Raw genomic sequence first — 25,534 nt, forward strand, 5'->3', positions numbered from 1 at the left:
GAATGTATAAGGATCAGGCATGCATAAAAGACAACGCAGTATATATTTTGACAAAGTCAAAATCAGTCCCCCGCCTTAGGCACTACTTACAGAACAGATGCAGTGTTTGTACAAATCCCATCATTGCTACATAAATAGACCAGGTTATTGGGTTTGCCTGTTTGGCTTGATTGAAACATTAAGAGAATGTTTACTTTCACTGTAATTTGATTTAAAATTTCAATTAATATTAATTGAATGTACTACAGTGAGCAAGAGGCCATGTAGGAGTAAATAAATGTCATGTTAGGGTATGGAAGCCTACTTTGCAATATATCCCCTCAATAAGGGGTTAAATACTGCTGAGTAGGATGTTTCATATAAAATGTAAAGCTGAGTGGTATGTTTTGCTCGTAAATCCTTCTGGCATGTTTCATGTGTAGCAAATTGCAAAAGATACTTAAAGAGAGACTTTACATAAGGCTAAATGTGCAGTAAAGTAGCAGCTGTGGTCCTGTAACAGCTCTGGCCTTGTTGCTGCTCTCTGTGGGAAAGCATCGACTTCACTGGGCTGGGTACTGCACCTGTGTCTGTTTGTGTGTATGTTACTTGTCTTACACATGTGCAATAGCATACACACACACACACACATACACATACACATCTGTGTGCGTTCCTTTCATTGCTCTGCCTTGGGTAAGGTAGCTGCTATGATTTTATTAATACTGTTATTATTATTATTATTACCTTATTAACCATGTTTTTCTTAGCTTCATTAAACACTTTTGTCAGTTCTTAGTGGGGGAGTTATGTAATAAAAGGCACTAAGTTTGCCCAGGAGCAGTAACCAATAGCAACCAATCAGCAGGTAGAATCTACTGGTCACTAATGTTTACTGTGCTATGGGTTACTGCTACTGGGCAAACTTAGTGCCTTTTATTACATATGGGGATCAGGATTGTCAGGGTACACAGTATCCTGCTAAAGGAGGATGCCAAATAAGTTCTAACTTCATATATTATTTTTTGGAAAGGATATTGCCTAGGTGAATATGTAAAGGGACAATATTACAACCCCCTGCCTCTTCAGTGGCCCAGGGTACTTTCTCTAGTCTTACCATGTCACTATAATGATTCCTTATGCAACCCTGTTATGGAGTATAGGCACTATAGTGACATAAAAATATGTTTTATAGTGTGATGGACCAGTGCAAGGACTCACTAGGAAATGAAGCCAAAATGGCAGTGCACCCATTAGAGTAATCAATTGTTTTCAATGGATGTTATTCACAGGAGTGTGCCTTTCCTTGTCCTTTAAATTACATATATTTCCATGTATTCAACCCTTCTGAAACTCTCACTGGTTCAGAGGAAGGAACCCCCAACCCACTGTAAACAAGCGACATGCTTTAAATACTTTACTTACTACTTCCTGTAGCATTGACTAATTCTAACCATGTCCTTTCTTGCTAAAGGGACACCCAATCCATTTTTTCAAAGCAACCATTTATTTATTTGTATTTCTTTATATATTTATTAGTAGGTAAAAAGGAGAGTTCACCATTGGATATATACACCTCTAAAAATTCCACAGAAATGAATGTGTATTTTCTCAAATTAATCCATATATTTTACTGACTATATATGAAACCATGTTATATTTGAATATTGGCTTAAAATTGCACCTCAATGGGATCATTTATAATATTCATCTATTCTATTCACAAATATGTTTCATTATATGTTTCTTAGGTTGTTAGGACATATATAAGCAAACAACCCATCCATGCTGACGGTTTAATTTATATTATATATATGTTAACACTTGTTTGAGTCATTTGCCAGGCACTTTTAAACACAGAGAATTTATGAGTACAAGGCTCCTAAAAGCATTTATTATTATTTTTTAAAAAGTCTGAAGTTATTTGTTGGGTGTCTCGGGCCTCAAGACTTTGTGCTAGAAGGTTCAATTTGCAGTTTGGGTCATAGGTTAAAAAGTGGCAAAATATTTGAGCCCCCGAAGTCAAACATGGTTAAAAAAAAGATAATTTTTCACAGTTCACTTGATCCTATTTGTCTTCAAACTTAATGTTTTCAAGAGGTCAGGCTGCTGTATTTGAAATGAGAGGAAAGTATTTCTCAGCTAGCAGAGAAGTGATTTTCAGGACACACATGTCATTAGGAGTTCTGGTGAGGAGGAAATGTATGCAGTTGCAGTAACTCTAGATGATATATTTTAATGAAATGCAATTTCAAATTATGGCCTTGTTGATTCAGAAAATGGAAAAATCCTGCCTTAGGGCAATTTCCACAAACCTTAAAATCTAGTTTTGCAACTCATGTGACAGGTGGAGACCCTGATGCAAGATAAAATAAATAGAACAAAAAGATAAAAAATACTGTTTCCAGTGAACTTCGGGAGCCTCAAATTGACTTGATGGTTGGTGTTATATATATATATATATATAAAGTCCAAAGTAGGAAGCACACCATATAAAATACAATAACCTTGGTGCTAGAGCCAGGATTGTACAAGCAGGAACGAATGTCAGCACTCTTAGGATTTTTACAAATGATCAAGAAGTCATCAGGTATTTGCAAACAGTGAGGGTTTATTACCAACGTTTCAGTCCTCACTTGGGACTTTCGTCAGGGAATGACTTCTTGATCATTTGTAAAAATCCTAAGAGTGCTGACATTCGTTCCTGCTTATATATATATATAGATATATAAATACTGTGTGTATAGATATATAAATACATATAAATTTTACATATTTCAGTGAAAGTTAGTAAACAACTACTGCAGGAATCTGCGTGTAGAAAAACAACAAATAAGCAAATGTTAATGTACAGTTACATTTCATTTCACAAACTTATAAACACCTTTTGTGTCAGTCTTTGTAGGAATTTTAGCCACTTGTCCTTACAGATAACTTCTAACACTCAGGCCACCTTGCATGTTTAAGATCTCCCCACAGATTTGCAATGATGTTTAAGTCGGGATAGTGAGGGCTATTTTTTTTTTCCATCTCTGGATCAACTAGCAGTTAGGCAGGTTTCATAAAGACATGAAAGGTTGAACTTGATGGTCGTATGTCTTCTTTCAACCTAACTTACTATGTTACTATGTTGTTGTCGGAGCCAAAAGCCCCTTTCATCTTCTTGGTTGACTGTTTCATACTGATTTCCAGAATTTGGCAGCATTTAATTAAATCCATTCCTCCCATTACATGTACAGTGCTACTGGCTGTCACACAACCCCAATATATTATGGATCCACCCCCATGTGTAACAGTTGGCAAGGTGTCTTTGTCATCAAATGCTGCTCCTTTTATATTTTAATCATCCTTTGGTGATTGTGGACAAATAGTTACAACTATTTAAACTCCTTCTCAGTCCCCCAGCACTTGTTTCCCAAAGCCCCTGGCTTGACTACATGGTATTCTGCGTACCTCAGATGTTGACATCTATGATAAGGGTGTGGGTAAGAATTCCTCCTCTTGGATCTGCCATGCAAACCATCTTTATGCCAGCAACACTGTACCATCGAATGTTGCAACGCCGCCATCCAAACCTTGTTTCAGGTCCTTTGCAGTCATATGAGGGTTTGGCTTTGCATTGCAGTACTTTCTGAAAGTCCTTTTTTTGGTTTTTTAGATCTTGTCTTGCTTTTCACAGTTCCCCTTAACTTCCTTTACTGAATGACATTACAGATAATGGCAACTGCAAGCTGGCAGCATTTTGCATTTTCTAGCCTTGCTTAGAGGAGTCAGTAGTTGTTGAGTGAAAGCTGAAAGTTTGGGGTGTCAGAGATTTTTTTAAGCTTTGCAAATGTCAACAGGTAACAACTTCGGATAGCTAATAACCACTGGGTTTTCTTTGAGGTTTGGGGGCATATGCAAGACAAAAGTTTTGGCCCTCTTGCTCCTTTTAAAGACACAGTAGCTGCCAAGACCTTAATGTTTATTGTCAATCTTTTATACTAGAGAAATTTTGTTTCTGTGATTTCTGCTAATAATGGGTGATGGGCTGATGCCCACAAGAGAGAAAGAATGCCCTTCAGTAAATGTGCAGGCAAATATCCAGACACATTTATCACTGTGACTGGAGTCTGTTGTTGCCTTTTTGCCTAAATTTGAACAAATCTAGTGTGACTAATGTGATCCAACCATGATAAGATCAACAGATATAAATACTAGATCATAGTGATCTAGCTGCGAGTATACATGTAGGTGAACTGGATGCATAATGAAGCAAGCATCCTAATGTAATTACTACTGAGTGAAGCCTTTCTAGCCATAGACAGGAGTCATTTCCGACCTTACTTACCTTATTCACAAAGTTGAGGAGGGAGTGAAGATTTGGACACTTGTGCAAAGTGCATGCAGAATAATTTCTTTCCAGGTTAAATTGGTGGTGGAGAAGTGGAAAATATCTGCCCTAATAGAACACATATGGATAACTATGTTGACATGTGTTTCTGTATTTTTCTCCCATAAAATTATATTCTTTCTTTTTTCTTTCTGTCTTTCCCATTTTAGTCCTGAATAAGAGACAATACTATTCTTCTTGGGTCTATTTACAATTTAGCTGGGTGTGCAATATCAAACATGCCTCTATACAATTGTTTTATCTAGTTATATCTGAGGTTGATTCAGATATACAAAATTAAAAGTCATATACCATCTGTGTAATTTTCATCAAAACTCTGTAGGAATCATTCAGCAGATTTATTCATCTAGAGGTATCTAAACCATCTTCCTTATATTGCTATACTTTCCATGCAGTTATTTTACAAAAGTAACTACATTAGATATATTAAACTGACTTGACATTCTATTCATTCCAAGGTTACCACCTGCTTGGTTTTGAGAGGTCCTGTCAGTATTCCAGCCTGCTGTCTAGTTTTCCTGGTGATAACAAAAGCAGACTGATCTCTGGCAATCCTATCCACAGCTCACTGTTGCAGCGTCCTATCTTGGTTCTTGTCTCTCATTTTATTTCACTCATCCAAATATATCTGGAGAGACTCTTTTTAGAAAGACTAATAAATCATTTTCACCACCTCATTCAATAAACCAAACATCATTGCGTAACAAAACTTAAAAAAAGATATGCCCTTGCTTTGCATTATGTTCTTGGTGTCGTAGCACCCACAGCTTAGACTCATTCTATAAATGGCCTTAAATCATCAGGTAGAACCATATCTTAAAGAATCAGTGGGTCTGCCACAGTTCCTTTATTGCATATGAACTGGGGATGACCAATATATAGTTAATAATAGATCAAAATTGGAACTTCAGATGCACTGTGTTGGTTCTGAACCTCAATCATTATTCCCTGATACAAACTGTATGCAGGATTAACAATTTGGACAATTATTTTCCATGCTGGAACATAACACATTTTTATTTCTAATTCTGATTTTCTCCTTTAAAGTGATATGCATGGGTACCAACAGTCATGTTTGTGTTGTTCCTTTGCATAGTAACTTTTAGGGGAGATTTATTGAAAATCGGATTTTCATGGTTTTATAATTTTTTAAACCACGACTAAACTCATTTTTACAAATGTTAGTTATTTATCAATGATCAGAATTGAAAAGGCAACAAAAAAAGTTGTGGAAAAAATGTGAAAATCACAACTTCTTATTGTGCAAAAGCCAGCATCAAAAAAACTCTAAAACCACAACGCAAAGAACAAGCTTCCAGTTGTAAGAGGGACACCTGTCATTGACTTATACATGATCTCGCTAGGTTTTTTGCTGGTGTATGTTTGCATTTGCATTTATCATGGTTTGGTCACATAAGAAAATGTGAAAAAAATGCATTTATGGCAAACCAAAAAAATAGAGCAATAGTAAATGCCCCCTTTAAAGATTACTTTAATAGGTGTGTGTGACCCACCAGGATATTCTTTCGTACCATACACCATTAAATTGTGTCTAACTAATCTCTGCTTTATACTGGTGTACTGAGGTTAAACTAGAGACATTTACAGCATGGAGCATTGATGTTGCACATAACATTATTTTGATCACAAGCTATGATATATTATGAAATATTGCAGGCTTACCTTTACTTGTCTGAGTGATACACAACTGGGTTTTTTTGCCATGTGTTATAGCTGAGTGCATAAGACAGTGAAAAACTGCCCCGGGCAGCTTGCATTCAATGAATATTTATGATGTCACTAGCACATTTTCATTTTCTCTAGTAACCCCTGAACACATTTGCTGTACAGGTATGAGATCCCTTATCCGGAAACCCATTGTCCAGAAAGCTCTGAATTACAGAAAATCCATTTTAATCAAATAATTCAGAATTTTAAAACTGATTTCCTTTTTCTCTGTAATAATAAAACAGTACCTTGTAATTGATCCCAACTTAGATATAAATAATCCTTATTGGATGCAAAACAATCCTATTGGGTTTAATTAATTAATGTTGATTTTTTAGTAGACATAAGGTATGGAGATCCAAAATACGGAAAGACCCCTTATCTGGAATACCCTTGGTCCCGAGCATTCTGGATAATGGGTCCTATACCTGCAATATGTTAATTAGCACATTTTTATTTGTCCCGATCCATGTATTATTACCTTAAAATGACTCTTATCTGATTTTCAATCAATTTTGTGGTTAAAAACTCATTTATCCAGGTCTGCTGACTGAAATAGTCCTGATATCCTTTTGTTAGAATGTTTGGAGTTGTAGCAACTGGAATTTTTCCTGATTTCCTATGTGAACTAGTTAAATTACAGTGATCACATTAATAAGCCTATTGGCTTCCTTCAGTTTCATGCTACTCAATAAATACACACCATTTTAGACGATGTTGGTGATAGCTTTTTGGAATTGCCATTCAGAAGTTATACTCAATATAGCCTACTTGTCACAATGCTAGTTTAAAAAACAGAGGAAGATGTGTTGCTTTAGAAAATCATACCCACAAGAGGCCATTTCTTAGTATGTCTTTCAGACTGTGTAATTGATCTTTCTTTAAATTTCATTAGGCATTAATGCTTATTTTTTTGCAAATTTAAAAAAGATTTACCAGGGATACGATACAAAAGATCTGGAGGTTTCTTTAATTTCCCCTAAATGTCAGATATCTTAGAGAAGTTGTAGGCACAGGCTTTGTGCAGTAAGGAGATGTGAGTATGAAGGACAAGCAAGACAATTTTATAACACAATTTAGATATCCAGCTACAATTATTATTATTTATATAATACAATTTAGATATCCAACTACAATTATTATTATTTATATAATACAATTTAATACAATGCAATATAGTACCTTTTATATGGGATCTGTTTATGATGTGACTAATGAAGCTTTATAATCACCACCCGACAAAGAACAGGAAGAATGTACAAAGTGTTAATTGTAATCTAGCCCTAAAGCTATAGAAGGGAATAAATAATCACTTTTATTACTGTAGGGGCTACAGTTTTCAAGCTGATTTAGTATTTGCATTCTATAGCAAGAAGTATTTGGATAAAAAAAAGAACAGTACTATGTATCAAAAGGAAATACATAAACTGACAAGAGCTTTGTATAAATAGATACCGTAGATACAGTATTTATGTTACATTGTATGCTCTACATCCATAACAGGGACATTCTTCTTTGTGTCGCTGTTTACAACTCTCTTGCCATTCCTACTGTGTTTTTTTAGTAATGTACATATTTATTTTATAATACACGAGAGCCACGAATATCCTGTAAATTATATCCTTATGAACAGTGCTTAATGATGTCATTAGTTATAATTGGTACTTAGGAATTGAATTTCTGTCACATGACTCACTAAAACTTGTGTACTGGAGTTCCATGATCTGTAGAAATGCACTTGGCCTTCGGCCTTGTGCTTTTATATTATCCTGGAACTCCTTGGTGAGTTATAAAATCTATATATTTTGCAATAGAGGTTACTTTATACACTGTTTTATTACCAATATTTCCCCCATTAATGTATTGTAATAAATACTGCATTTAATAAACTAACAGCAACTGGGTTTGATAGCAACCAATCAGCAGGTATCATTTTGTGGTCAGCTGAATAAAAACTAGGGATGCACTGAACCCTTGAGTTTGTTATATGGCCAAATCCCCAAATCCTTTGGTATGGATTCAGCTGAATACCGAACTGAACCTAAACCCACAAACTGGACAGAAATAGCCAAAAAATAGCAGAAAATTACAGTGCACGTGTGAAATGTAGGAAGTGGGCAAGTTTTTTCAATTCATGGGGTTTAGGTTTGGTTCAGCCAGGATTTTTGATTTTGCAGAATCTGAATCCTGCTAAAAAGGCTCGGATTTGACCCAATCCCAAACCAAATCCAAGATTTAGTGCATCCCTGATAAAAACAAACATCTCATTGGTTGCTATGGGTTTTTAGATGTGGACAGATATAAGACTTTTACCAAAAATAAAATAATAATAGTAATTACATTAGTGCATACCAGTAGTGGCAGCATTTTATTATATAACCAGTAATTCCTGTACTCACTGGGGGAAGTTATTGTTAAATATCTGCTGACATATCTCCAAACAGGTAAGTAAACCTAGGTAGTTAGGCACAAACATGGTTAAATAATAAACCGTTTCAACGCACAAGCAGTTAGCAATAAAAATTGGATCCAGAGCACATTTGTATAACTGTTGGTGCTAGGACTAGGGGTTGTGGTTTAAGCATGCTTGGAAGCCTGTAGGTTGTGCGTGCATGATTGACAGTTGATGATTTCTCAACATTATTAAAAACTCTACCACTTTGGTAGGCCCCTTTTTTCTGCTAGAAGATCTCTTTGGGGTGGAAAATTATGTATTTTCATAAAAGTGGATACCTTAGTTCTCTTTTGAAGTACAATTAGATGTGTTGCTTTGAGCCTACTTCTAATAGTTGACACCTGCCAATAAGTGAGAAACACTGTGAAAATGATTTAATTCCATTTTCAGATGGAACACGAGACAAAAACTTGAAAGGGTAGAGGAATGAGTGATTACATCTAATTCTCTGGGGAAAATATTGCTACTTTAGGGAGGGAAAGTTCTACAATAAAAAATGATGAGTATTAAAGTGAAAAATGACTTCCCCTCTGATCCGTTCATTTTATTTCAGCTCCATGCTTCACTTTGCTGCATGATCAAAACACACAAAGTGCAGATATTCAACGAACAAAAAAATTCAGCTTTGGAAAAGTGAAGAGCTCGACTGCAACTGTGAAACTCATTGCTCTTATGCTCTTGACCCTATGATCTTTATGAATAGCCTTTGTAATTCTGTTTTGGAAGTATTCAAATCCTCAGATGCAGTAGCATCATGTTGGAAAGAATTTCTACTAACCAGATCTTTGCGTCCAACATTTTTTTGGACAAACCATAAAAAGTCACAATTCCAAAAGTACATACTGAATGCAGTTTGGAAAGTACTCCGAGCATGAACAATAAGAGAGCCAGTACAATTGTAAATTATTACAGCAGAGTCTGAGTCAATGCAGGATTTAGTAATACTTTGATAGTGGAAGGTTTTGCAGATGACCTCTCCTAGGAATATAATTTTTCTTTTTCTTACAACTGTTTCTTAGAGACACATGGGCATAGCTCACATTAGCACACTGCAGAATCAGGTATTAGAACTTTCTAGCCATCTTATATATTAGAATTGTTGTAGTTTATAAACAATAGTATTGCAGTGGCTTCAGCTTATAGCATGTCACAAAAGGCCTCATCTACAATGCCTCACACCTTGGGCAAAGTACAAAAAAGTCTTAGACCTCTTTGCTCCAACCTGTGGCTCCCCTCACTAATACAGCAATGACTCTCTGTGCATAGAGATACAAACCCAGGATGCGCAAGTGCTGTTAAATGAGCATTTAGAGGGTGCGCCCCTTAGTGCTCCTTCGTCCCCGGGATTGAAAATGATCCCTTATATGTTGGGCTTGTGCAGTAAATCCAGCACTGCATAAATAACCTTATATATTTTATATTGTAGGCGATACAAATATGAAACCATGTCTTTTATTATTATTGGTTGAGTGACAAAACCGGCAAAAGAGATGATGGTATGAGCAGTCAAACAAAAATGAGGAATTACATTCTTATATAACTGGTAGGCAACATTGAACTTAAATATGGCTGCCTATCTCATGAACAGAATTATTAGGGGTTGTCCTTCAGTAAATAATGCAAGAGGATTTTGATTTTAGTTGGGGTCTTCTGGGTCAGAGGTGGAATACAGTCAGTAATGCCTTGTCTGAGCTAGTGAGCTGTTTAATGAACCAAGGTGAAACGTGGAGGACACCAAACTGACATTGCAGTATATCTTGACTAAATTGTTCAACTAAGTGGAAAAAGTATAGATCTTGGATTTATATAATGCCTTGTGAGAGTAATCTTGGATTTAGTGAAAATGACAGCATATATATCTGATGCACAGAATATGCCAACTAAGCATTGTATTTTTATAGATACAGTACTGAGCCTTCAGTGTGAGTGATATTGCTTTTATGGCAAGTGTGGTAGTCTAGGGTCTAAGTGATGGTCCAAGGTAGCATGGTCTGTAAATAAAATATTGTAAGGCCTGTTTGGGATCCCAGGTTATTTAGTGACTTGGTGAGTGTCCCAGGGTGTTACCATCTTGCTTTTATTCAGCTGCTCCTCCTAGGAATTATACTACACTCACATGCATTGCTAGTAACTAGTGAACTAGGAATAATATCTAGAGGCGCCCAAAATTTTAAACTGTCCCTGTACAGTTGTGCTTTGTGGAGGGGAGTGCCTATGTTAGATATTATTTCATGGTATATTTCTGAAAAAGCTTTAAACAAATTTAATATAAATGTAAAATATATGGTGCAAAATCAGTACATGGTTGTATTATGAAGCAGTATTTCAAATGCTTTACCAAGCAGAGCGCTTTGCTCACCTGAGTGTAACCTTCGTAACTGTATATATGCTGTAGACTTTTACAAACAAAGACAAGTGTCTGTATTTTATCCTATAGCTTAGACATATAGTCATGTTTTTAATTCTTGGGTGTATTTAGTATTTTGATATTTAGGACTGGGAAATAGTAAATTTACATTTAGTTGCTTAATCTCTACAGCAAGGTAAAGGACATTTTTGCATGAATAAAAGCCCCCTTAGTCTGATCAAGCATTTAGGGTAAGGTTTTGAGATCATTTGATCAGGAACACAACTGAACTGCACTGTTTGGGAAGTAATAGCATGTATGTTAGATGCAAGATAAACACTTTAATAAAGTAACAGAGGATCCTATACAGTTTCATTTATAAGCAGGTTCTGAAGCTTTCGGGCTTGAGAGTGGTGTATTGAATTTGTTTTATCCTATCAAATGGTTAATTTAGGGAGGAAATAAGGAACCAATACCTCTGTGTGCAGTATAATGGCAGCTTTATTATAAGGTGCTCTTGACACTCCACTAAAAGATTTTTTGGGACTGCACAGCCCAGTGAGGATTTGCTGGGGACTGTCAAGAGCACCTTATAATAAAGCTGGGATCACCCCGTTATACTGCATACACAGGTATAGATCCCTTATTTCCTTCATGAATACAGCTTACACAGCTGGTAAGTGGCTAGGCCAGTATGGATACCTGTACCACTACAGTCTGATATTTTGAGTGAAATGGTTTATTTATTCCTAGTGAGAAGGTGCACTCCCGATGTCTGCACAGGTTTGAGTCTTCCATCTAGTGGCCATATGTATACAGCACAACAACTATGCATTTGTATGCTCAGTACCTTCCACCATGTGTTTGCTAAAGTGGTGTCAGCATTCTTTAGCTGCTTGCCTGCAACACAAATAATCGTCTGTCATTCCCTCATGTCATTTGTTTCAAAGGCCATGTTGTCAATAGACACTAGGGAGAATAAGATAATTATAAATTACAGAAATAGTTCCCCACAATAGATTGTAAGCACTTTGGGGCTGTGGCCTTATCTCAACAATGCATTAAAACTCATAGCATTCAGCTATTTATTTTCACTGTTTAATCTATAATGACTATAACCCTGTTTGTGCTTGGCTTAGTAAAACTATATATATATATATATATATATATATATACTGGTATATATGTATATATAGGTATGGGATCCGTTATCCAGAAACCTGTTTTCCAGAAAGTTCTGAATTAGGGGAAGGTCATCTCTCATAGAATCCATTTTATTTTCTCTATAATAATAAAACAGAACCTTGTACTTTGTGGTAACTGAGAGATATAATTAATCCTTATTGGAAGCAAAGCATTTCTGTTGGGTTTATGTAGTTTTTAAATTGTTTTTTAGTCGATTCAAAGTATGGTGATCCAAATTACGGAAAGACCCTTAATTTGGAAAACCCCAGGTCCTGAGAATTTTGGGATACACACACACACATATATATATATATATATATATATATATATATATATTGTTTTGAATTATATCTTTATAAATGATGCTTAGTCATGTCAACAATCTGTGCTTAGTGATGCAATTTCTGTCACATGACTCACTGAAGCTTGTGTATTATAGTAAATAACATACCTTCTAAAAAACTGTATTTATATGGTCATGGAAATCCTTGGTGCACACACACATTTATTTAATTTTAAAAAAAAAATTAGATTTATTTAGATTTAGATTTATCTCAACATGTTAGAGACACCTGGAGGCACATTTATGAACACTGAGCATTCGTATCCCAAGACCACGTGGGAGTTCCCAAACTCTGGCATGGTTTCTTCATCCAGATAGCCCAATTTATGCAAATTGAGTTTTTTTTTCCCCAACCATAGAAATAAAAAGCTCGGCAGGTTTTACATAGCAAGCCAAAAAAATATAGGCAAGATGTCAACAGGCACAGCCCAGCCACTTGGTCTCACTAATTGAAGTCTGCTCCTTGTCAAAACCAGCTACTTCATATTGGACCACACTGAATGGTTTTATCAAATTATTCTGCACCAAACTGACTGATAACTGTAAACGGATCTTTATTAGAATCTGAAAGTGCTCCAAGAAAGCAACAGCTGCTATATGACAGCAACTACAATTCAGGCTATTAAAAAGAATCAGTCCCAGTACAGTATCTAACTGTATAAAGTTGCAGGTTCCATTAGTATTCATCAGTTATCCCTTTAATGACTGACTTAAAACCCCATGAGAGTAATTGTAGATCCCATGCCATTTATTCATTTAGTGTAGAAACTTCCTAAAGACATTACATGCTCCAATAAATTAGATACCATCAGCCATTAATCTCAGTTTGCTTGGTTATAGTTGGGCTCAGAAAGTGGTGAAAGGCCACAGCTTTAACATGAATGGTATGCGTACCACAAGGCATTCCCCTATCCTTACTAAGTAGGCCTTCAAACAAGACTACTTATTGCAGCCTTATCTCCTGCCACCAAAAGTCAATCCTTGGTAGAAAAGAAGTGCGGTTAGGATGGGTTTTGTTTGTCTTATACACTGTATAAGGCTCTAAAAGTGACCTTCCCACCTGTGTAGCTGCAGCAAGCTCCTTATACAGAGGCTAATGTCCCACAGAGAGATTAGTCGCTTGTTTTCTCTCTAACCAAAGAACAATATGAATCTCCAGTACTTAAACCAACGAGGAAAACCCACTGACCGGGAAGTTGCTGGCATTGTTTTCAAATTTACCCACTGGAAATGCTGGAGAATATGATGTGATGACTTGTGGGAAACAGAATCACTCTGTTGTTGAAATCTCTAGTAATCACTTGTTAGGAAAAGACGAACGACTAATGCTCAGTTTAATAGCAGCCTTTTATCCTATGTGACAGTACAATTACTTGCATTGGGAAAAAAGTTATATTGTGTTTGTGCTGGATTAGTGAATGGGTTGAGATGAGACCGGTGCTTCTTAACCTTCCCTCAGCTCTTCTTCTACAAAATGTCAGTTCTCTATCAAAAGGCAGCAATCTAGAAGACAAACTGAAAAGCTCACCAATGATGCATTGTTCTGTTAAACTCTGCTGTGTGTTTTGGTAATATATACACAAATTGAGGGGTTGGGCTTATTTTTGATAATACATCTGTAACTTCATGTTTTGGGAAAGACAAAACAGAGTTGAAAGCTAAGGAAATTGCAGCTTTTATTTTGCAATCTATAGATTTAGCAAATCTGACAATATTTGTGATAAGTTAACATGTATGGACCTTGTGTGATATGGCTTGAGCAGTTTGTATTGTCAGATCACAGAACTCCATTGTTGATTTGTAAATGGCTGTTGTTATTTGAATTGTATGGACACAGTTGCCTTCGGTTGCAATCTTGTGAAAACTCCTTTCCACTATCCTACAACTTGTCTTTACAGAAAAAAGCCTCTCCTGCTGCCAATTTGTTACAAACATGGCAGTTGGATAACTCCTTAGATAGACAGGGGAGGGCTAGGAAGGGATCTGATTCTGTTGGTTGATGAGGAAGGCAAGGGGCACATAATAATAATTTCTGCATTTTCTAGCGTTTTCTAGCTTAACAGTGAAACAGAATGCATGGTGATTCATGGTGTACATTGCACACAAAAGGAATTATTGCCTGGAAATGCCAGGATTAATTTTGCTTAGTAGGATTGTGGCCTAAGTCATGGATATTTTATCTAAAGCTCATATAAAACAATAGCTCAGAGACTGGAAGGGTGAGCTTTTATGCATTACATCAAAAGAGTAAATGACACAAGGAGCTGTACCAATAAAGGAATTGCTCTTAGCAATGAGAATACTGATGTGGAACAGTAGTTCTGCCTTCTGGAGGAAAAAAGCAGCATAGTAACAGCTGGGGTGAATAGTTAGCACAGCTGCAGGTGACACTTTATGGTTTTGATAGCAGCTGTCTATGGCGCTGTTCAGCTGGTCCTGCTTTGCAATGACACACAGCAGGATTTTTTAACATTTTATTTTACAATGGTTTCAAGTATCACTTAGTATACATCCTAAATATACATTTATGCAGCACACTGTATAGCTAAAGGAATGTTAATCTCCAAAATTCAAATCATTTATTGCTTTTGATTAAAGCACATATTTGTTTGCCTTCTCATTCCCTCATCAGTTTTCTTTTATAACCTTAAATGGAGAGAAACATAATTCATACAAGGTGGGATAAAACAAATAATGTGCAAATATATTTTACACTCTGTTTACTCTATTCAAAGAGCTGGAAAGTGCTTTGTATGAAAGGTCGCCCCTTAGGAGTAAAGGAAGTTCAAGGCAAAGTCTCCTTAGTGATAATAGTACAGTTATAGATTTATATCCCAGCAGAAGGCTGGGTTGGAAGATTAAGTAACTCAAATAATTTGTTCAACACCTTATGTACTTTTCACATTCTGCAGAGAAATAACCCAAATAAGAACACAAAACCAAATATGAACAGTTCTAAGCATACTTGGGATTCTTCCAGAGATATTAAACATTAAGCAAAGTTACCTCATGCTAACCATACCCATTTCTATGACTTACACCTTATACTTCAAGCATAAGGAAGTTTTAAATATTTGAAATGTTTTTGTATTTTAAATATACAAAAAAACATAGCAGTGGAATTGCCTATGTCCATCGTAGCAAACTATTACATGGAAAAGAGAGCTTTGAGTGTTTAGTTAAACACTAGTAGATACACAGACTGGCATTGAGGACAAGCAAAAACACCAGACCAACACATGGCGGGGAGGCGCATAGCAGCTGAAACAACAGTCATGCCAAAAACATAGGGCGACTGGATGCATTTCTCATATTCCAAAAAGTGCCTGGAAAATCCCTATTTAGGATGGTCTCAGGCTTTATACAATACTCAAAATCCTTTACTTGTGGCCCAGTAGATACACTGAGCTCAAATAGAGCCTTAATTCAGCAAATCTTTAGATTTCCACGATAAAAATGCTTTTAAAAAAGCTGACACACCCATAAGGCCCAACACCAAAGCACAAATAATGTGGTCTATGCTGTCCAGTGTAGTGTGCACAGATTTATATACAGGGAAGACCAAACAACCACTATGTAAGCGAGTGGTCTAGCATAGAAAAGGTAAGTTCTCAAGAAAAGACTCAGTAGTCTGTCTACATCTAAAAAAAGGAATGCTCCTTTGAGGACAGCAATGAGCATATTTTGGACCAAGAAGACAGATGTTTTGAAAGAAGTATAAAGGATGCCATTTATGCCAAACTGCAACAACTATCTCTAAACAGCGTGTCAGCATCGGACAATGACACTTTAACATCCTTATCCCAGTGGTTTAACAACAATTCACACTTCCAATCATGTTACTTAAAAAAAATAACATCTGCCTTAATGGTACCATTGTTACTGGATCACACTGTCACACCATCCTGAACAAGCTCAATGTGATTGGATGTTGGTGAATGTGTTACCCTTAAGAGTTTAGAATGCTCAGTTGAACTGAATATGCTGCTCAGATGAGTGATGAAATGTTTTCCAGAATACTTAGAAAGTGCAGTTGCTTTAGACTTAATTCTAATAGATACTGTATCAGGGTTCCCCAACGTTTTATACCCGTCAGCCACATTCAAATGGAAAAAGCATGAAACAAGTTCCTGGAGGTGCCAATGAGAGCTATAATTGGTTATTTGATAGCCCCTATGTTGACTGGCAGCCTACAGAGGGATCTGTTTGGCAATTACTCTGGGTTTTTATGCAACCAAAACTTGTTTCCTAACCAGACATTCAGAAATAAGCACCTGCTTTGAGGCCCCTGGGAGCAACATCCAAAGGGTTGGGGAGCAACATGTTGCTCATGAGCTACTGGTTGGGATGAATGCTGTATATGATGACTGAAAACCTTAATAAACATATTTCTGGTTTGCTTAAATATAATAAGAAAAAATAATTATTAGGGACTCTATTTACTGGATAACAACTTGGGTGCTGTAAGTTGCGTATCTTGGTCACTTTTTCCTCAAGTTGGGATACTGGCCTTTTGCAATCACCCTTGCTTTAGGCACCAATAGATTTTCTTGTTGCTGGCACTTTTACCAGAAAAAAACATCAGTAAGCGTTGGCATTTATCACCTGTTGGTCAGTACTGTGGACTACTGAAATTGCTTACAGTATGATACATTTGCACAAACATGATCATCTGTCTTTTCATGCAATAGTCAGGTAGGCATGCCAAACTTGGGTCAGTTCCTATTGTCTCGGACAATGATCCCAAACCAGTGGTTAGTGAGCAAAATGTTGCTCCCCATCACCCAATGTCCTCAACGTAGGTGCCAATATTTACATTTCTGGCTTGGAGGCAAGTTTTGGAAGAACAGAAACAGAGTCTTATTTTGCATCCTTAATGAACTTTTTTTGATGTTTGTGTGGCTCACCAACACTTTTTACATCTGAGTGTGGGCCATGAATAGGGGATCCCTGGTCTAGGAAATAATATTTGCTCAATCTGCATGTTTTGTTATCACAACTACAGATCACCTGTTGTGACATTAGTCTAAAGTGGCCCTAGAGCCCAATGATCATATTTTAAACGGCATAGGTGCTATCGGTTTGTGGTCCCCCATCCAACAGAGCAATCAAACCTGCCCATTGGTGTTGCCCATACACAGGCAGATAAGCTGCCGAAGCAGTCTAAAGGACCAATATTGGCAGCTGAAATCTGCTAAAGGTGTATGGCCACCTTTAACTCCTCGCTCCCCTGCAAACCTGCAAAAGGAATAGAGTGCAGTAATTAGTCCAGCTAATGAATGACAACAAGTAGTTACTTTATCTACTTTGTAAAATAGAAACTGATGTTTGTCTTTCATAATCAGTTATAGCAAATTATTTGTCACACACAGCACATGCATACATATATGTAGTTCTAGGAATGTTTTCATTTAGTGCTTTAATGCCTTTATAAAGGATTTAAAAGCAAATTTGCTTGCCTTTCTTATTATTGGAGCACCAGGTGCCTTTCGTTCTTAACTGTCTGACGTTTTATGGTTGATTTAATGGTGGACTTGTTTACCCTCTAAAGCACCCATTCTGTATCTTTAAAACTGAGTAGCACTAATTTATTTTTGCTGTGTGTGGTCTGTTGGTTGCCTGAGCTGCTCCAGCATAACTGATATATTCAATTCTATTTCAGAACTTCAGAGAGTGTGCAAAAGAGAAAATAGACAAAACACCTTTCCTCATTTTCTTTTACCTTGAGATGACCTTCAGACATGCATATTTTAAGTTTCAGGGGCTGTTTTTTTACTGTTCTTTGGAAACATTTTTGTTAGATGGAAACATCATAAATTAAATATGCTTTGCCAGTTTAATCTTGTGGAGTCATTGCCCATAAATGGACAAACTTATAAAAAGCATTTTATTTGGTTTCAGTAATGAAATATTGTGATAGTCTCATTGATAAAAGCTCAGAAGAATTAGAAAGTAATTTTGGATTACTGATGAAATACAGTTTTGCATTTAGTGTTCAGCAGTGTGGTATTTGTTGGCTTTCAAGGTTTAAGTCATGCATTAGTATATGACATCAGCTTCACTTTTATTGCTGTTTTACTGTAATGGAATCTACTCCATCTGTATTGGACGCAAAGCAGATTTTATAAAGTGACTATACACTAATAAACTATGCCTGATTGGTGATACCCCAAAATAATTCACATTTTTGCAATGCACACTATGAACACATTTAATACCCAACAACACATGTATAACTGCTGGTTTAATAGCACAAATAAATGTATACATTGGTCTCATAGTAATAGTAAGGTCTAACAATATCAAAACAATCTGCCTGCAAGTTCAGTTATATCACTCTGAATTAATTGCTGTATCCTTGCTGCATCCGGGCTTCTAAATGTATAGTTGCCCAAAGGGACATATAAGAAACTACAATATCTAAATTCTTTTAGAGATTCTTACCCTCTTATTTTACTTGCAATGCAGTGCTATAGGTGTAGCACGAATTATGTAAGTGTTACTGCATTTAATTGATCACAGAAGGATATTTAGCTCTTTCACCATAGCTGCCTGCTCCTTCAGTTTGGGTCATTCTTTGAGTTCCTAGAGAAATGAAAGGGGTGAAAATACATATAGATACATTCTAGAACTTTTCAAACTATGCATTGCTGCTTTAATGGCCCTGGAGTCAGGTTTTGGACAATAGCATCCACCTCATCACATAAAATCATTATGTAGGACTTTGAATAATAACTGGGCTGAATATGTCCAACTAAATTCATCCAACACCCACTATGTTTAAAAGTTAGGACAAGCCAAGTGAGCTGATGACATTGGGATTTCTCCAACATTAACCTATTCAAACACATCTCCTTTTCCTAATGCCTTTCCCTTTTTGGCAGACAATTAGATTCAAATAGATTTGCAATGTGCTAAGTATTGTATCTTATGAGTCTTCATGCATCTGAAGTTATTAAAAGGAGTCTGCCACATTGCCCAGTGGGACATAGACCTGATGGTTCCCTGGTGTTATTGTATTATAATGCTGTGGAAATTGAACAATAGAACAATAGGGGGCACATTTACTAACCCACGAACGGGCCGAATGCGTCCGATTGCGTTTTTTTCGTAATGATCGGTAATTTTGCGATTTTTTTTTTGGCATCTTTACGATTTTTGCGTAAAAACGCGATTTTTTCGGCGTCTTTACGATTTTTGCATAAAAACGCGAGTTTTTCGGCGTCTTTAAGATTTTTGCGTAAAAACGCAAGTTTTTCGTAGCCATTACAAAAGTTGCGCAAAGTCGTGATTTTTTCGTAGCGTTAAAACTTGCGCGAAACGTCGCGCCTTTTAAGTTTTAACGCTACGAAAAAGGCGCGACTTTGCGCGCAAGTGTTAACGCTACGAAAAAATCGCGACTTTGCGCAACTTTCGTAATGGCTACGAAAAACTTGCGTTTTTACGCAAAAATCGTAAAGATGCCGAAAAACTCGCGTTTTTACGCAAAAATCGTAAAGACGCCGAAAAAAATCGCAAAAAATACGAAAAAGTCGCAAAATGTTCGTTTCCAATCGGAATTTTTCCAATTCGGATTCGAAATCGTGTCTTAGTAAATCAGCCCCTAGGTCTACAGGTTTCTTTCGCTGTTTTGATGAAACCCTACAAATTTTGTGATGTTTCACTGAAATAAATCACAAACATTGCTTATTGCTGCTTTACTTTGTTACAGGAGTACAAGACCCACAGCATGAGAAGATTGTTTCCGTTTCATTCAATGGAAGTATTCACAGCCCTAGGTTCCCTCACTCTTACCCACGCAGCACAGTGCTGGTATGGAGACTGGTAGCAAAGGAAGAACATTTAAGGATACAGCTGACCTTTGATGAAAAGTTTGGGCTGGAAGACCCTGAAAATGATGTATGCAAGTAAGTGATCATTTTATCATTCCATTTAGTAAGGCCTAAAAATGAAGCAATTCACATTACCAAATATGGTTTAATGATAAATACAGGACAAATGTCTTTTAAGCTTCTCAGATAGGAACTGCAATATAAGCTAAAATATTACAAAATGGGGAATTTACAAAGCATCTTACCACCTTTATAAAGTCTATATCATTAAAGAACATGGAGGCTGTGACTCAATATCATACCCACACGTATCTGGAGACCTTTATATTTTAGCAAAATATGCTAAGTGTTGGGGTCAGATTTTGTACATTATATGAGTGGGTGTTGACATATTGTTTGCCTCAATGGAAGCCTTTTCTATAGACCTCAATGAAACTGCATCTCAATTGCTCATAAATTGACAGCACTGTTCTGCGGTATGGTCATATATTCCACTGATATATAACTTAATGTAGTTAGAAAAGGGAAATCTACATGCTATCTCACATCATTCACAGTTAATGCAAAGGAGAAAGATGAAATGAAAGAAATAACGATAAACAAATGCTTGTTTCACATAAGCTCTCACATCTGTTTCTTTTCATTTCGCTGTACATTACAAGGCCATTAGAGGCAAGCTCTATTGCTCACTTAAGCTGTGAAATCTGCCTTCTCACTTTGCCAGAAAATAATTACATTTGCCTTTAAATGAACTTATTATTTTTGCAGTATTTCAGCTTCCCGGATTGGGTTTAGGTCATTTACATTTTTACATTTGCTGGTGTTTTTTTGTAAATATCCCACTGCTGTTTCTATCATGTGCTGCTGTGCTTTATTGTTTTTTGTCAGTGTGAATCCCTCCTAAAATGAGTCATGAAAACAGCCACTGTTGTACAAATGTAATAAGCACATTTAGGGTTGGACTGGGCTGGCAGGACAATGAGAAAACCCTGCTGGGCCCCAGCCCTCATTAACCCCAGTCCAACTCAGGTTGGCTCCTCCCCAGGACCAGTGGCCTAAAGTTTTTAGGAGGAGGGTGAAGTCCAAGATATGGGGGCAGTGCACTGGTAGGGCGGTGCATTGGGTGTGTTGGTTGACAGGTAAGCGGTAAAGTGAATTGGGTATGTGGGTAGCAAGGGTAAGAGAAGTGGACCCTTAGGGGCTGATTTACTAAGACACGAATTCCGACCGAATTGGAAAAATTCCGATTGGAAAACGAACATTTTGCGACTTTTTCGTATTTTTTGCGATTTTTTTGGCGCCTTTACGACTTTTCGGAAATTATCGCGACCTTTTCGTTACCAATACGATTTGCGCGAAAAAACGCGAGTTTTTCGTAGCCATTCCGAAAGTTGCGATTTTTTCGTAGCGTTAAAACTTAAAAGGCGCGACGTTTTGCGCAAGTTTTAACACTGCGAAAAAATCGCAACTTTTTGCGCAAGTTTTAACGCTACGAAAAAATCGCAACTTTCGGAATGGCTACGAAAAAGTCGCGTTTTTCCGCAAAAATCGTATTGGTAACGAAAAAGTCGCGATAATTTTCCGAAAAAATCGCAAAATACTGATCATTATGAAAAAAACGCAATCGGACGCATTCGGCCCGTTCGTGAGTAAGTAAATGGGCCCCTTAAGGTTGAGGCCTGGTGGTCCCTAGACCCCCCCCCCCAGTCCAACCCTAAGCACATATTTTTAAGGAGTAGTGCAAAGTATCCTCTTTACAGGCAGCAGGGTGGGTCCAAGGACCCTTTCAATCTAAGGGTTTGAAACTGTTTTACGTAGAGATTTTTATCAAATGATAAAATGTCGCCTGCATTAAAGACATTAAGATTTTTTCTTACAATTTTTTTATCTCCAAATGCACCAATGTAGTCAGTGGGAGTTTTTGCTCACTCTTAACTCCTTTTAGTGCTCTGGCACACGGGGAGATTAGTCGCCCGCGACAAATCTCCCTGTTAGCGGGCGACTAATCTCCCCGTGTTGCCATCAGTTGCCATCCCACCGGCGAAAATTTAAGTTGCCGGTGGGATTACACACGCGGCGCGATTTCGGCAAATCGGCGAAAATGCCCCGCGAGGCAACTTCAGCGATTTGCCAAAATCGCCTGCGCAGCGTGTACCATCACAACGACGACTTACATGTTCGCCAGTGGGATGGTAGTTCGGGGAGATTAGTCGCCCGTGACAAGGGAGATTTGTCGCGGGCGACTAATCTCCCCGTGTGCCAGAGCCCTTAGGCAACAAATGTTTCTTAGTGTGACAATTTTTTCTTACATGTGCGACTTTTGTTCTCACTTCAAACACATTAATGTCAATGGGCGTTTCTTCTCAGCAAATTTTTTTGCTGTGGTGAATTTATGATGCAGTTTCTCTGGCGGAATTTCACCACAAATCCATGCCTAGCGAAAAAATTCTCTCACATTATTGTACACAGATCTTTGACCAATAGACAGTTGATAAAAATATCTCCATATCTCTTGCCAACATTTTACCAATCCCATTCCAAAGCAGCCAGTCATTAATGAAAAGAAAATATGTCAGGCAAGCAAATTATTATATTTTCATTGACACAGGTAGCTTATTGACTAGCTTCTAGCAAACTTCTATTTCATTTTTAATGCCAGGCCTTGACAATAAACATAATCAGTGCTAGAATATCATTCACACAGTTTGCTGTTTCATTTAAGCAGACGGTAAACGTTGGTATTATTTGCCTTTGCACAACAAAATGTATGTAAAATGAACAAAATGATACACATTATCCTTGGTATATTGTGAGAATAAGGAATTTTGCAAAATATTTGCAAAATATTGTCCTTCACTATTTTTCTGATTATGAACAATATATAGATATATATGAATACATTTTATTGTTAGCATGTCTGTATTGTAACAATGGGCAGGAGACCATATAAAGTTCCTAGGATGGAATAAATCTACTATATAAGCAGTACAAAAGAAATACAACATCTTTTGGAATGACAAAAATACACACAGTCGACCAGTATAAGACAAAAGTAACCCGCAAGATGTTTGTGGTTGGAAAAGCATGCTAATCATACTACGGCGCAGGAATAAATAAACCATGCCATCCACTTCGCTCAGAAAGATTCTGTATGGCCTCCTGCAACATGTGTCTTATAACCATTTTTTTTTAAAGATAAAGGAAACAGTTAAATAAATTAAAGAAAAAAAACAATTTAACACTTGAATTAATAGTAGTTAAACGTTAAAAAGTTAAATGTTTTTGTTTTAAACAAATACACATTCAGGATTTTTAATAAGGATATTTTATACACCCCTCTGTTCTATTGTAAAGCTGTACCTCTGGTGCAGTTAACCATAGAGTTTCTGTTCTTGTAGCCTATGGGAAAAGCACATTGCCCTTTCATAGCCAAACATGTTGTCCACAAAAGAGATCCCCCCACTGTACAACAAACCAGAACAATAAAGTTTGGATAATTTTGTTGCAGAGATCTGCCAACTCATAGTTTATTGCTGTACTCACAACCACCATCATTGCTGGGGGAAAAAGGGAAACAGCAATCATTGAGGCTGGTGTTACAGTATATATCCATCCTGCAGACTCTGTGACATGAAGCTCTATTCTGCTTGAGTGCAAAAAGTGTTTTGTGTACTTGTCCTTTACTTTCAGATATTTCACATGCTGTAGCTAAAGCTTTAAATGACAAGGGATACAATGCCCTGTGATTATTTCTCTGGGAACTATTTACGGCTTAAAAACCCTTTGTTGTATTAATCTATTAAATCAATCAAAAAAGTCCAACTGGAAGGTATTTGTTACTCCTAGGGGCACATTTACTAAGCCACGAATGGGCCGAATGCGTCCGATTGCATTTTTTTCGTAGCATTAAAACTTGCGCGAAACGTCGCACCTTTGAAGTTTTAACGCTACGAAAAAGGCGCAACTTTTCGCGCAAGTTTTAACGCTACGAAAAAATCGCCAGATTTTGCGCAACTTTCGGAATGGCTACGAAAAACTCGTGTTTTTTCGCACAAATCGTATTGGTAACGAAAAAGTCGTAAAGATGCCGAAAAAATCGCAAAAAATATGAAAAAGTCGCAAAATGTTCGTTTTCCCATTCGGTTCAGATTCGTGTCTTAGTAAATGTGCCCCCTAGTATGTAATTAGTAAATTATTTTATTGCCACAGGCTTGGCACTGTTTCCCTTAGATCACCAATAGTTCAATATTTTTATAGTTTTAAAAACTGCTTAGTTTTTACAAAATATTTTTTTCATACTGCAGTCATCAAATGTACATTCATACTGAAGTTGATACAAGTACAGGTATGGGATCAATTATCTGCAAACCCATTATCCAGAAAGCTCCAAATTACAGGAAGGACATCTCCCATAGACTCCATTTTAATTTAAATAATTAAACATTTTTAAAGGACAAGGAAAGGTTAATATAAATTAAAAGTAAGTCTAAAGACATTCTTTTTAAGTACTTACTGCATATCTAAATTCCCAGATCCCTGCTTGCTTCTCTGAGATATGGTGCTAGCAGCCTACAGCAGTGTGAAGACTACAGTGACATCACTGAAATCTCTCCCCCCTTCCTGTAGGTGCCAGCGGCAGCCTTCCTATTCTCTGAGCATGTGTGTAACTTGATCCTGTCTGCTGTTCTGAGCTACACATGCCCACCAGCCAATCATAAGCGGATCTGGCAGAGGGGAGGGGGGGGAGGGAATGAAACACATGTGCAGTATGAAGCAAGGAGGGAAAGGAAGGGAGATGGCTGCCTGTTCAAGAAAACAGATAGAAAATGTGAAGTAAATATTTGATTAGGTGAGCCAAAAGTGTGGCGTTTTTACTAAACAATAGGAGGACTATTGGGCAGTATGCTTTTTAAATTTTGACTTGCATTCTCCTTTAAGAAGTATTTATTTTTCTCTGTAAAACAGTACCTTGTTCTTATTCCCAGCTAAGATATAATTAATCTATTTTGGAGGCAAACTAATCCCATTGGGTTTATTTAATGTTTAAATGATTTTTTAGTAGGCAGGCATGGATTCGCAGTGAATATTTGCATTTCGCCATTGGCGAATTGTTTTGTGAAACTTCTGTGGGAATTCACTGCGGAAAAAGTTGTCAAGCATCAAAAAAAACATGGTCGCGTCAAATTGTGCACAGCAAAATAGGCTTGCTTCACATTTCTTTATGGTGGATAGCATTGCCAGACCTCCATAGCCTTTTTTTATTAGTCAATAT

The 25,534-nt window shown here is 37.0% G+C and overlaps 1 protein-coding gene across 1 annotated transcript in view; it reads left to right on the plus strand.

The window, feature by feature from the left end:
- pdgfc (platelet derived growth factor C) overlaps positions 1 to 25,534 on the plus strand; it is a 146,686-nt gene that overhangs the window by 76,538 nt on the left and 44,614 nt on the right. The window contains exon 2 of the mRNA XM_002934746.5: positions 20,142 to 20,337. Coding sequence (XP_002934792.2) covers positions 20,142 to 20,337 — 196 coding nt within the window. The remainder of the gene's footprint in view (positions 1 to 20,141; positions 20,338 to 25,534) is intronic.

The sequence above is a fragment of the Xenopus tropicalis genome, chromosome 1 (assembly GCF_000004195.4).
Source record: "Xenopus tropicalis strain Nigerian chromosome 1, UCB_Xtro_10.0, whole genome shotgun sequence".
Taxonomy (NCBI): Eukaryota; Metazoa; Chordata; class Amphibia; order Anura; family Pipidae; genus Xenopus; species Xenopus tropicalis.